Genomic DNA, 13,860 nt, shown 5'->3' with positions numbered 1-13,860 from the left:
TCATTTCACCATCGATGTTTGTACTTAATCCATCATCGGAAAAATTCACCGTTCGCCTCACCATCTTCACCATTGATAATCGGATCGGGTAAATTCCTGCAACAAATTTATAATATTATAAACTATTATGATGATATAATAAACGGATGTATAAATTTTATTAAAAAATGATAAAAACTGGATGGTTAATTTAATTTTGAATGGTAAATTGCATTAATTTACGATAATCCACGGACATTTACCGATCGGAACCACGTGTAAACTATTCTGACGTTAGTCCTGCTTTCATTCAAGACTATTTTCTTTCAGATATTCCCAAATCACGATCAAGATAAACAAACCACCCACCGGCGGCACGTGTAGTATTGCATCCGACAACGGTACTTACTGCCTCCTGTCCACCTTCACGGTATCATGTGATAAGTGGCAGGACCCTGAGGGAATAGGTATCGCCGCCTACAATTTCTATTATTTGGAACACACAACTGACGGGAAGATCGTCAAAGCAGCAATGGCCAGTACGCAACAAGTCAAATTGTCTGCAGTTTTACCTTATGGGAATTTCAGCTTGTACGTCGAGGTCTCTGACTCGTTCGGCGCGTGCACCCTGTACTTTATCGGTAACGTCACGACTATCATGCCGAGCAAAGAAATGGTTGATGCATTCAACACGACTGGAACTTTAGCTGTTCTTGCCATGGCGGGTGATTCTATTCAACTATCGATGTTCATAAAGGCATCTAACTCCCTCATGGCCAACGCCAACTGGAGCGACATCTCGGACGACGCATTTCTGAATAAAAGTCTAAATGAACAGAAATTGATTCTTGCCGCATTATCGGATGCTAAGTCACAACAACTACAATTCTTAAAGAATTCTGTCCCACCAAGCAACATCGAAGAAGTCAACGTGTACTCCAATGTGTTGTTTAGCACAGTGTCCCTCATTGGTGGCAGTAAAGTTGGTCCCATGACCGTTGGTATCGACGCTCGAGAAAATTGCCTTTCAACCCTAGAAAAGATTTCTGGATACCTACCAAATGTTTCCGTGGTTTCAGCTTCTGAATATGAGCCGTTTGCAAAGAGTGCACTCGAAGTGATGACAGCTCTAATGACGGGTATTAATGGAGTCTTAGAAACCGATGAACTCTTGCCGCCGAGAGATATACAGGCTGCTACCAGAGGGACTCTCGACTACGATGGGGCAATACCTGATGACCCAAACATGGTTGTTCCGGACAACTTGGATGACGTTTACAAGCAAAGCATAATGGAGAACACCATGAGGCAGAGTATAAGTCAACTAAATCGGATGAAAGTTGTTGTCGAGTCTCTTAATACCCAAGTTTCTTCTAAACTAGTTGCGGGTCAATCGTTTGAAACACGATCTAGTGCAGGGGCGTCAATTTATATTGGAAAAATTCGGGAAGAAACATTGAAAAAAGGAAAAACCATATTTTCTCCCGTTGACCAGCAAAGTTCAGTCATCCTGCCAGAAAACTTTTGTCCCTCTAAGTTCATGAATAAAGATTCGTTTTGTAGGGAAGAATTTGTATTAATGTTTCTGACATGGCCCGTCATCACGCACTTTCATCCCAAATCTCGAGTTTTCTTGGCAAGACACTCGAAAATAATCGAACTTGAAGTAACCAGTAATGATAAGCCAGTGAACATCTCGAACGCCACAAATTTGATAAATATAGTAATTCCCCGGGACTCCGATGTACATTTGGACGCTATGAAAGTGAATGCCAGTGACAACATGAACAGAGCCATACCTCTGGTCTTCCATTATTTCAACATCACTTCGCCCCAAGCCGCTTTTATGATAAATATTAAACCCTCATCTAATGCCTCGCGCCTCGTTATTCTCGTCGCTCATGAAATGTTCCCGGTTCCTGGAAAGTTCCTCTTCAGCCGCTTAGTAGAAGAGCTGCCCTTTATTGATGATTCTCGTACACTCTTCATCGATTCTGACATGAACAACAACAGGACTGGTCGATTTGTGGCCGCTATTGGAAAACTCCTCAATAATGCCCATTCATCCAATTTTACTCGAAAAGATCTAGATCCCAAATTTTCCTCAAACTACGAATTGAAAATCACGGTCTTAGGATGCTACTACTACGATGAACCGTCACTCACGTGGTCACCCGCGGGTTTGAAAGTGATTTCCGCCAATGCAACGCACACAAAATGCGGGACTAGCCATCTTTCCCAGTTTGGATCAGGATTTTTGCCAAATGTGCATGAAATTGATTTTGATTTTATAATAGCGAACATGGGCTTCGTAGATAATTCTACTCTCTATGTCACTCTGATTTTACTTTTTGTCTTGTTTATCATAGCTATGATATGGGGTCACTACAAGGACAAAAAAGATATTGAAAGGAGTGGTGTTCTTCCCTTGCCAGATAACAAGCCTGAAGACAAATACATTTACGAAGTTACTTTCTTCACCGGTCCTGACTCGGATGCTCCATGTGAATCTCAGATATACTTCATGGCGTCAGGTGATTATGACGAAACAGAAGTTCGTTTCCTGCCTAAAGCTAACTCGAACCTTTATCGCCGATACGACAGGAACACATTTGTGATGACAACGGCTAGACCTCTCGGTTCTCTGCACTACTTGCGGGTTTTCATTGACAATAAAGGAAGGTTGCCGTACGACAGCTGGCAGCTTGAACGGGTCGTTTTCAGAGACCTCCAAAAGTCTAAGCAGTACACTTTCGAAACGAATGCCTGGCTTGCCCTCAACCGCGGAGACGGCTTGGCAGACCGGACTTTCTTGTGCGCCAACAACAACGAAGACATGACCACTTTTTCTCAAAGGATGTACAACATTACAAATAGAAATGCCAACCAAGACCATATATGGATGTCGGTTTTCTTACGCCCCACTGGGTCCCGGTACTGTCGAAAAGAAAGGATCATAGTTTGCGCAACGTTTTTATTTGTTTCCATGCTTCTGCATGCAATGTACTACGAGAATGAAGGTGAATCTCCCATTGATGCATATGCCTACATTGGTCCTGTTCCAATCGCTCTGTCTCAAATGATCAAAGGCCTTGCGGTGATCATTTTCGTCCTACCGTTCTCAACGTTGCTTGGGGCCATTTTCAAGCGAGCTCGCCCTAGGAAGTATGTTAGATGTAAAGCTTTGGACGCCATCGAAAAACAACGTGAACTTCAATTGCAGAAAACTGGATTAACTTGGAAAAATGCTTCAGAGAAATCAAAGGTTATCACAAAGCCTGGATGGAAAGCGAAACCTAAAATTAAACCTGTCGTAAAATGTCTCCCTTGGTGGACAAGGCCACTTGGATGGATTGTTTGTGTTGCAGCAATGACGGGATCCGTGTTCATGGTATGGAGTTATGGCATCACCTGGGGAGAAATAACGACCGTAAAATGGTTCTCTTCGTTCTTCACAACCTTCTTGGTGTCGATTCTGATAAGCCAATGGCTGAAGGTAGTGTTGGTCTCATGTTTCGGCAGCATTTGCTGTGTTCCAAACCACTCTGTTGAGGACATCGACTGCGATGAGGAACTTCCCATGCTACAAGAAGACGAAGAATGGGCTTTGATGAGTCCCTTAGATCCTTCCACTGTGAGGGACGTGCACAGAGTTTTTGGTGTAACTCACGACGATGACGCGACGAAGAAGCTGAGTGTTCAGCTCACCAAAGATCGAGACATGAAATTCATTGTACGTGGAATTTTCGTTTATTGTCTGTTCCTTGCCGTGCTGTTTATCATCGTCAACGACAAGACGGACATTAACGCATTCTTGCTGCAACAACACTTCAGTGCGACCTTCTTAAACGATAAATTATTTCAAGCGACCCGTGTCATTGATTCGAATACTAATGCTACCTTAGTCTTCCCAAACGAGGTATTTCGAACTGCGAACGTTATTTTACTGATGTTGCCTTACTGATGTGTCCTTACTGATGTTGACTAATGGACTTATTAATGCACGTATATCATGAAACTGAACAGAAGATAGCACTGGTTAATCATTCAACAATGAATTGGTGGGCTGTCTCGTAAAATTTAAAATCAAAAAGTATATTGATTTTTCATTGTGAAAATGCATTACTTTGGGTCTCATTTACAATGTTAATGGAGAATAAAAAATTCTTCTACTTGTGGTGTTATTATGACATAAAATGGATAGAACTCGTTACGTTTCAAAGCACTTGCTCCATAATTTATCAATGATAACCCCGGTAGAGGAATTTTCAATAATTTTCTGACCTGAATCGAAACCTTGGTTTAGTAGCTTGGGTTTCACTAAGACCAAGTTCAGGAGTTCATATAGATTTTCTTGTATCAATCAAAATTTGTTAATTTTTCTAACATATTTTCATTGCAGCTGCGAAGCACGGACCATTTTTGGCACTACGCCAAAAACTTGATCATGAATACAACTCGAGCACAGCGGTGGTACAACAATGATCCGCCCTACGGTCTTCGCGGCTTCCTGGATGACCGAGCCAACCGCATGGTAGGATACCCCATCCTGCGGCAGATACGCAATGCCCGCTTTGTGTGCTCGGTGCCCGACCCAATGAATTCGGTTCCACACGCAAATAACAAGAGAAATCGAAGCTGCACGGGTATTCGAGGCGTGCACATGGAAGACGATCACGATTACTGTGCAAATTGGGTGCTCGGTGAAGCGTCTGATGCCGCGTGTAACTTCCCAGAGTTTAAGTATCAAACAGCGAGCCAACTAAAGACCTTAACCACCGTGGGCCGTCTGGGAACTTATAGTGGCGGCGGATACGTTATCAGACTTGATGGATATGAAGCTGACGTCAACGAGAGGCTGGATCAGCTCCAAAAAGTGCATTGGATTGACAAGCGTACACGAGCGGTGTTCTTGGAGTTCTCCGTATACAACGCCAATGTGAACTTATTCATGACGTGTATGATTTGCTTTGAGGTGAGTGAAGGAGGCGGTATCGTCACCAAATGGAGGTTCGAACCTGTTCGACTTCTGCGGCTGGAGAGCAACGCCAAGGATAACGTCGTATTTTTCTGCGAGCTAATGTTCGTCGTATCAACAGTCTTCTTCACTTTCAGGCAATTGTGGGAGATAAAAAAACAAAGATGCGGGTACTTTTACCAGTACTGGAACCTTGCGGAACTTTCTTTAGTTCTACTTTCTTGGCTAGAGATCGCCTTGTACATTTACAAGCTTCTTCTCACTCTTGCCGTGGCGGATGAGTTTAATCGAACAAAAGGCAACGCTTACTTGCGAATGGACTATCCGGTATTGGTTGATCAATTTTATACGTGCATTCTGGGCCTGATCATGTTTGTATCGGTGCTCAAACTCATCAAACTCATGCAGTTCAACAAAAGAATGGACGTGCTGGCGCTTACCATTTCCCTGTGCTGGGAAGAGCTGTCGTATTTCCTTATCGCATTTATTATCATATTCTTTGCCTTTTGCTGCCTCTTCTATTTCATTTTATTCGTGTATCTACCAGAGTTCACTTCAATGCTCTCCACAGCTCAGACCAGCTTCTCAATGATGCTCGGCAAATTCGACTTCGATGAAATGCAACAGGCAAACTCGCTGTCACCCCTCCTGTTCTTCATCTTCTCGGTGCTGAACAGCATGGTTCTCGTCAACATTATGCTCGCTATCATCTTGAAAGCTTTCAAAGAAATTAAAGTTGATCTGAGTAAGAGAGAGAACACTTATGACGTCCTGGACTACATGTGGAAGCATTTCAAGAAGACCCTGGTGCTGCAGCCCAATGCCGTCAACCAAGTCAAAGTGAACTTGAACAAGAAGGAGCGAGAGGGCCTACAGAGCGAACGAGATTTTCCCGATAAGGTTAGTGTTCAATTGCAATTTAATCCGAAAATTGAAAAAAATATAACTCAGTACTCACTGCAGTGAGTGACAGAGAGCGCATTTTCTCGTCGACGAAAACTTGACGTCACGGACGGACGGACAGACAGACAGACAAACAGACGGACATGGCGAGCACAATAGTGCATTTTTTCCATAAATGAGAGAGTGCGCTAAAACGCTAAAAAGGGTATGTAAAAATGTCATTTAAATTACTGCGATGTATAGTAAACTGGGTAAGGCCAAATGTACCAACAAGGCTGCTAAGCTATTCCCATGTCCGCAGTTTGTTTATTATTTATGCAATTGGTGTTGTTATGGCGTTATTAGTGATACTGTTGTCAAGATACTCGCCTCTAACTGAATATTTTTTCGTTGCTAGTAGTTGAATTCTACCTTCGTGAGATTTTTAATATATTATGATGCTATCATAATATACGTCTCATTTTATATCGTCTATACGGCATAGCGTATCATATTATACGCGTACAATTTATGATCAGAGAATGCATTATAATTTTTAGGGAGTTTAACAATTCTTTAGATGACATTGGTAGATCAAATGTCAGATTTAGCAAATAATAATATTTTATTAACGACGTTTCAAATGTAGCAACATTCATTTTCAAGTTAAGAAAAGCATTGAATAATGAAATTTTATTGGATGTAAGTACACAATACCCGTAAATAGGATACAACACAAAAATTTCGAGCCAGAAAGTCCCTCCGCAAACTATCTCAAATTTTTAGACAAATCCGGTAGTTTGGAAATAGATAGCTGGGGTCCAATTCCAAATTAACCCTCTACCGCCGTATGTCACTCTCCGGGAGCATAACTTTCAACTTGAATTATAAGTAAACTATTTTAGTGTAGCAACCTGAGGACGTTTGTATGCAACAGAGAACATTTTAAAGTTGTCGTGCATGGCGGCAACCATCAGTGCACGTCATTTTGTGCTCACTAGAACGTATCATTTTTGGGAAGTAGGCTTGTGACAATATTGCTCCGGTTACTCATGTCAGGCGGTAGGGGGTTGAGAGGGTTCTAGGAATCGTTGGTTGGTTAATGTTGTGCACCTCTGCATGATGATGCTGGTGGGTTTCTCCAGCACGGTGCGAGCGACGGTCTGGTGAGTTTGTCTCAGATGGTTTCTCTGCCCTCCAGGTTGCAGATGGCAGGTGAGACGGTCTCAATGTCGTGTTTTTTTAAAGGCCTCCCACACTCACCATTCCAACAAAAAGGGAATTAATTTTGTGGTTGTTAGTCCAATTATTCCAATGTAGTCCAAATGATGTAGAAGTCTACAACCTTCTTTTATGAAAAATTTATAAACTACACTGGCCTCTTGGAGAACTTCCACTTTTTGGCAGGGGCCATTGTTTCGTATAGTCCGGAGTTTGATGTTGTTGTCAAGGGTGTCGCCAAGTAAATTGAATTCATCGATGATCTTGAGATGAAGGTGTTGTTTGTAATACTCATTATCGCAGTTGTTAGTCCAATTACTCCAATGTAGAACAAATGATGAAGAAGTCTACAACCTACTTTGAAGCAAAATTTATGAACTATACCGGCCTTTTGGAGAGCTCCCGCTTTTTTGCAGGGTCCATTATTGCGTATAGTCCGGAGTTTGACCTTGTTGTGAAAAGCGTAACCAAGCTTTTTTTATTTCATCAATGATCATGATATGAAGTTGCTTGTTTGTAATGCTCAATGTCACAGTTGTTAGTCCAATTCCTCCAATCTAGTTCAAATGATGAAGAAGTCTACAACCTTTTTTGAAGCAAAATTTATAGACTACACCGGCCTCATGGAGAAATCCTTTGTTGCAGTGGTCGTTGCTACATATAGTCTGGAGTTTGACATTATCATGGGTTTCAGTGAGCCTGTTTAACGACGACGCTCGCCTTCCAGGAAGCTGAGGTCCTATGCCCGATGGAATAAGACTCCCTAGACCATCCTCTTCAGCGATAAATATATAATAAAATTATAATGCATTCTCTGATTATAAATTGTGCGCATATAAACAAGAAAATTCTGCCAAAGTTTAAAAATAATTATATTATACATATATATATATATATATATTTTTATAATATATTGATTTTTATTCTTCTTGGTGGGGATGTGGTTAGTCGATGGATCTAGAGAGAGCCCCATATTAAAAGTAATTCAGCAAATAAAAGTAATTACGAATAATCTATTTGATAGATTCAAAGTTACCCTTCTAACAAGGTACAAAGAAAACTGGCTCGGTTTGATTTCTGTCTTTTACACGGTTTGTTTTAAAAATACGTTACAGAACCAATTTTTGTTTAAAAAATTTCTTCGTAATAGTATTGATTAATAATTATGATTTACTCATATCGGCAATCGAGCAGGTGGGGCATGCAGATACTGCAGCAAATCAACAGCGTTAATTTATTGCACTATTTCCTCATTCTGATATTAACTGCAGTAATAACGAGCAGGTGGGGCAGTTACTGCAGCAAATCAACAGCCTTTACTTCGACGGCAAACTCGACCTCTGCAAGCCTGAGGCGGCGAAGACCGTCTTCAGCGTCGAGGACGACGCCCGCCCTCGCAGGAAGCTGAGGCCCGACGCCCGACGCGATAAGAAGCCCAAGACCATCTTCTTCAGCGACTAAAACTGCGTGCACTTGAAAGATGGAGGATAAATAACACGTGTGTTAAACTATTATTCCTTTTTCTGCAGATGTAATAGTTCCGTTATAATTAATATTCGGATCTAAGGGCCAGCGGCCGTACTTTTAATGCACGCTTAAATACACGCTGCGGCCAAAGTTAACGTATGGGCTGATTTCTCATCTGTGATTGGTGGCTTTAGCTTGAGAAGCGAACCGTGATTGGCTGACGGAATTACGATTTCGTACTTTTTTATAGTACGGCCTCTTATGACGACAGTCACTGTCAGTAGATCGAGGGTTATTACGTCCATCGTGCTACGACTGAAAATTATGGTTGATGTGGCTATCAAAAGGCTTGTTTAGTAGACCATTAGAATCTGTCAATGACTTGCACTTATCTGTATTATAACCGTGGCTGAATTTTCATCACTAAATGTGTTTCGCACGAACACAATATTTCTTCTCCCTTTGTCTCGGTGTAACTCAATCGTTCACAGTGAAGACTCAACTTCGTATAATTTGTTCAAGTTCAACAGCGACACTCAACACAGAATGAACGCTCGTTGGATGACTGAACAAAATATTATAATCTACGTCCATATTCAATTTATTTTGCTCATAATTGGATTGTTGAATTACTATACTTTTTCGAAAACTACACAGATAAACGTATAATTGGTGTGAAGAATAAAAGGGTTATCATCATAAAAGATAACTCGGTCTGAATCAGTATTCTCTTATCCTCTCTCGGAATAATATATGCTATTGTTATTGCAACTGCTCAGACTCGCTGCACTGAATTAATCATTTGTTTAAAAGAGCATAACGCCAGTTCTCTGCTAAGTCGGGCAGGGCGGACAAGTGGTAAGAGTTAGACAAGTGGTTAGAGTGGCAAGTGGTAGTTAGAACAAGTGGTTAGAGTGGCTCCTGGGGCCATACTTTCAAAACTCGCTAAGTGAACGTAAGTACTTACGATCATTTTTCTTGTCTATGATTGGTGGATTTTGCTTGAAAGGCCGTCAATGATTGGCTGATGAACTTACGATCTCTTAACTGTTTTTAAAAGAGTGGCTTGAAAGGCCGTCAATGATTGGCTGATGAACTTACGATCTCTTAATTTTTTTGAAAGTATAGGCCCAGAGTGCCAAAATTGGAGCAGCGAGGTGCGGGTTTGATTCCAGCTCTCTGCGTCAGTTTCTGGTCAGAATCGGCAAGGAGGCCGGGCAGTTAATCAGTTATAGAAAGCAGTGACTTGCTTTTTCGAGACCGCATAAAGCTGTGAATGTTCTTCAATGTTAAGAATTGGCGGCACGCCTGCGGCCTAACAAACTCTGAAACCGCAATTATTATTATTAGTTATTTAAGTCTGATATCTAGGATCTCCGTCTGATTTCAGGCGTGATGTACACGTATAAGCTACCCCAATCCACACTCTTTGCGCTTTAAAATTCGAGTATTACTGAAAAGAACGTTTCCGATGACAATTAAAAGCATCATTATTGGATTAAAATAGACACCAGCTAGTTGAAAATAATTTTTTATTAACGTACCATGGTTATTTTATGGAGTGCACTCTAAGGAACAAGGTTATTTAAAAATTCGCAGTGAAATTTTAGTCCATCTTACACCTTTTGTTCGACTAAAGTTCATGGGTCAGCAGAACATATCAAGCAGTGTTCATAATCCAAACTTGCGGGCAAATGATGTGAGTGCTGCCAATGATGACTTTCAAAATAATAGTGCCAATATAGGCGTCACTTCACATGGGCTTTATTTGAATAGTTTTAGAATTTAATAAATGCAGGTGCGGCTGTTAAAAAATAACTATAATTTAGTGGGTTACTAAAATTGAGTTAGATTTAAATTAAATAAATTAAAAATTTTCGCCGTGCACTAGCACAGGTACAGTTTGTACCCCAACCTAATGAAACTTCACATTGTGCTGATTGAAATGACAATGCAATGAGCATGAATATTTCAAATGATTTCTCAAGTTTAAGAATTTAATTCAAGTACGAAAATACAAAAAAGGTTATTAACTTCTGATTGCCGAATAAGATTTATTGCAATCGAGATAAGTATAAATTAAGGCTTCTGGCTGAACCATGACTCGCTCACAGCGAACTGATATCTCCAATAATGTGAAAATTTCCATGCAATATATTGTGGGAGGTGGCCACCGGTGGCACGCCGATGCGACGTCGACCTTAAAAGGTAATTCATAAAAGAACAGTTTCCCACATCGGCAGTTTATGTGTGGCGTAGGCGGGCACGCCATCGATGCCTCAGCGATGCTCCACCTATAATGTCTGCCGATCGCCATCAATAAAACCCCGTTGGTACAACTGCAGTTTTTCATTGGGTATGACGTCTGCCACTGTCAGCTTTAATTTTCTCACCTACTTGAATCTAACTAGATTCAATGACAATTAAATATTCTTGGCCCATTTTAATTTTTTGAAGTCCAGGTAAACTTACGAATAAATTTTATTTGCGTAATTTGTTGAAATGTGCGGCGATATCATATTGACAAGACCGATTCGCATCGGGCCCCGTGGCAGAATTCAGCGTGACTCACTCAATAGCTGGAGGTGATGGCCAGGACCTCGTGATTTAGAGTGAGGGGTGTGGACTCGTCAATTGATTCAGGGGGAGAGCCGGAGACTCATCCAATGAGTCAAGGTGAGGACAGAGAACTCATCCAAAAGAACTCAACCTGAGAAAGCATAATATGAAATGGAAATGAATGGCTTCTCTGGCTCGCGCTCTATCTTCAAGCCAGAGAACACATAAAGTTATCTACCGATCGGAGCAGACACGGGCTAAAAAACTTACGTTTAAGGATTAATTTGAGATCTAACCTTCCGGCCACAGCACTTGTCCAGAGCACACCGGTGTCGTACCCATGAATTGATATGTATGAGATTTTAACTTTCAAAATACGAGCTGCAAATGATTTGAATTGGACACAAAACCTTTAGTGCCGACTATTTGGCGCAATTTGACTTAACCTAATTAGGTTAACCTAATTAGAAGGATGATACAATCCTTCATTACGTACTTTTATACCATAATCCATTGGCTTATGAAGGAACACATTTAATGTTAAACTATACGTTAAATTTTTAGAACGCAACCTATGTTCACACGCAACATTTTTTCATACTTCATTTTCTTGCTGTCTTTTACACGCTTCATTGCCCAAGCTTCTCTGGATCTTTCATTTAAGGATTCAAGACAGAGAAATGGCGCAAGACTACAACATGAATAATTTCAATGCATTCTCAAGTTTCGGCCCTCACCTTGTTAGTGATGACGGGCAGGAATTTTTTCCCACTTGTGAACAAGTGCAAGGATATAATCTGTCAATCATCTCGGCAATGATTCTGCAGTTAAAAATTACTGTACCTCGTTCAAAAATATGACAGACATGCGGACATTTCAAAGAACTTGCAGGGTTGAGAATTTTTTCTAATGAAATGGTTCATAATTTTTTTAGTAATTTTAGTATATATGTTTCGTGGAGTATGTATTCCAGTTTGCATTAAATTTTGCCACAAATTTAGCATCGTATCGCTGTTTCCACAATTTTAGCATACTAACCCTGCTACCTGAGAATTACATGCATGCAGTCTATACCTGCCACAAAATTAGTTTTCTATCCCTGCTACCGTTAAATTGGCGTCTTATGATCTTGCTAACATACATTTTTCATCTGATCCTTGTTCCCATAAATTGCTTCGACTAAGGAATGCTCTCTCCCTTAATCATGGCTTTAAAAAAGTTATTTTTTACAACTGATTTCCCTAAAAAAATTTTGGGCACGATTCAGCCTGGGCTTCAGAGTTGCTATACTTGCGTTTAAGTTATTTTGGGTCTGCTTGGCCAACTGATCGCAATCAGAGACTGGTCAGAATTGCCTTGAAGACATTATAGTCTCCTGGGAGAATGACAAGAGTTGGCTTGGCCAAGTCTCACAAAGCTGCAAGCTGTCCAGGGGCTGCACTTCGAGCCCCGAACGGAAGTGCACTTGGTTGCAGCCTCCCGAAAATTTATGGGCGAGCTTGTGGGGCACTTCCTAAACTAAATTTGTGTTCGATTGCTAAAAGTTGAAATCCAAGCACATGAGCTTATTTCTTTCTTTTTAATGCTCCAAAATACGCAAATCAAGTAAATGTACAATTAGAATTTAATGATGGGTCACTGGGACCATGATGGTGGCGTGTGGCAAATGGTATCAGTGCCACGTATCTCGTGTTAGCCAGTAAAATTTATGGTGTAAGAAAATATCTTCTGGAATTTCTTCACATACTGCAATCTGAGAAACAACATATTGAAAAAAAGGTTATAAGGCGAACGAAATATCGCGAGTATCAACAGTTTACCGGAATATTGGCAATCCAAGCAAATCTTTTACAGCAGCAAAAACCAATTGATGCTGCTGATGCCTCATCAATATAAAAAAGCATTAATTTTTAAATGTGTATTTCTTTATTAAACTATTGAATTTCATCAAGAAACTGAAAAATTATCTCCTTCATTGACAAGAAGTGAAAATGTTATCTATTATCCATTGTCGTCATCAGTAGTATAATTTTTTTTTTAAAGCATACGCGCGTTGTAGCTGACTGAGAGGTTGCTCGGACTGATCGTCTAGCCCCGAATTCAGGACTTGGGAGCATCGTTTCATTCTTGCACCGGACCATAGATGAGGTGAGTATTAAAATCACTTAACAACTATCTACTGTTTACCAATGTCGATTGCACTGCCACACGAGGTATGTACGCAATTGAATGTTAGTTTTTAAGCTTACAGTGGATATAAAAGGCTTTCAATCACCATGGTTTCGTGAAGTGAGATGCCGTTATCAATTCATACAGCCAAAAAATAATATCATTGTTGCTTAATTTTTCGTCCATTTTCCAATGTCTTGGTAAATATCGATGCAGCAACGTTCATCATAGCAGAGATTGCGCAACACTGTTATTGTTCGGCTTACAATTAGTTGACTGTCGATAACTTCTTGCACTATTTCTTCGGTTGTGAGGGAAAAAGGTCTTACCCACGAGCTTTATAACCCACGATTCTGAATTTTCTAAGTATGCTCTTGGTATTCAGTAAACAGGTATAGAAGTAAACACAGGTACAGAAAGTAAATTGCGTATTCATAAACAGGCGTAGAAAGTAAATTGCGTATAAATTCAATTGTCCCCTCTATCTTATCATTGTGGAGGAAGAGGAGGTGGCGATTTTTTTATCACATTGGCAGGCTCGGCCAGGGCTGCCCAGGATGCGGGACGACCCTAATACGTACCGCTCAACGGCCGCCAGAGTACGG

At 40.7% G+C, this 13,860-nt stretch overlaps 1 protein-coding gene across 1 annotated transcript; it reads left to right on the top strand.

The window, feature by feature from the left end:
- Window positions 1–605: 605 nt before the first annotated feature.
- On the top strand, window positions 606–9,247 carry LOC108668047 (polycystic kidney disease protein 1-like 2). Its single transcript, XM_018155177.2, has 3 exons — window positions 606–3,898; window positions 4,382–5,857; window positions 8,345–9,247. Exons 1-3 carry the CDS (start codon window positions 638–640, stop codon window positions 8,519–8,521), a joined length of 4,914 nt encoding a protein of 1,637 aa, XP_018010666.2. The 5' UTR covers window positions 606–637; the 3' UTR covers window positions 8,522–9,247.
- The last annotated feature ends 4,613 nt before the right edge of the window (window positions 9,248–13,860 follow it).

This window comes from Hyalella azteca, unplaced genomic scaffold, assembly GCF_000764305.2.
Source record: "Hyalella azteca isolate HAZT.00-mixed unplaced genomic scaffold, Hazt_2.0.2 contig16054, whole genome shotgun sequence".
Taxonomy (NCBI): Eukaryota; Metazoa; Arthropoda; class Malacostraca; order Amphipoda; family Hyalellidae; genus Hyalella; species Hyalella azteca.
This window is presented reverse-complemented; position numbering and strand designations above follow the sequence as displayed.

What these genes read in the sequence shown, in the direction of transcription:
- LOC108668047 (XM_018155177.2), top strand. Translation starts at nt 638, where the DNA reads ATGCCGAGCAAAGAAATGGTTGATGCATTCAACACGACTGGAACTTTA. An exon ending in CCTTAGTCTTCCCAAACGAG is followed by an intron (nt 3,899 to 4,381) that starts GTATTTCGAACT and finishes TTTTCATTGCAG; the next exon opens with CTGCGAAGCACGGACCATTT. An exon ending in AACGAGATTTTCCCGATAAG is followed by an intron (nt 5,858 to 8,344) that starts GTTAGTGTTCAA and finishes AATAACGAGCAG; the next exon opens with GTGGGGCAGTTACTGCAGCA.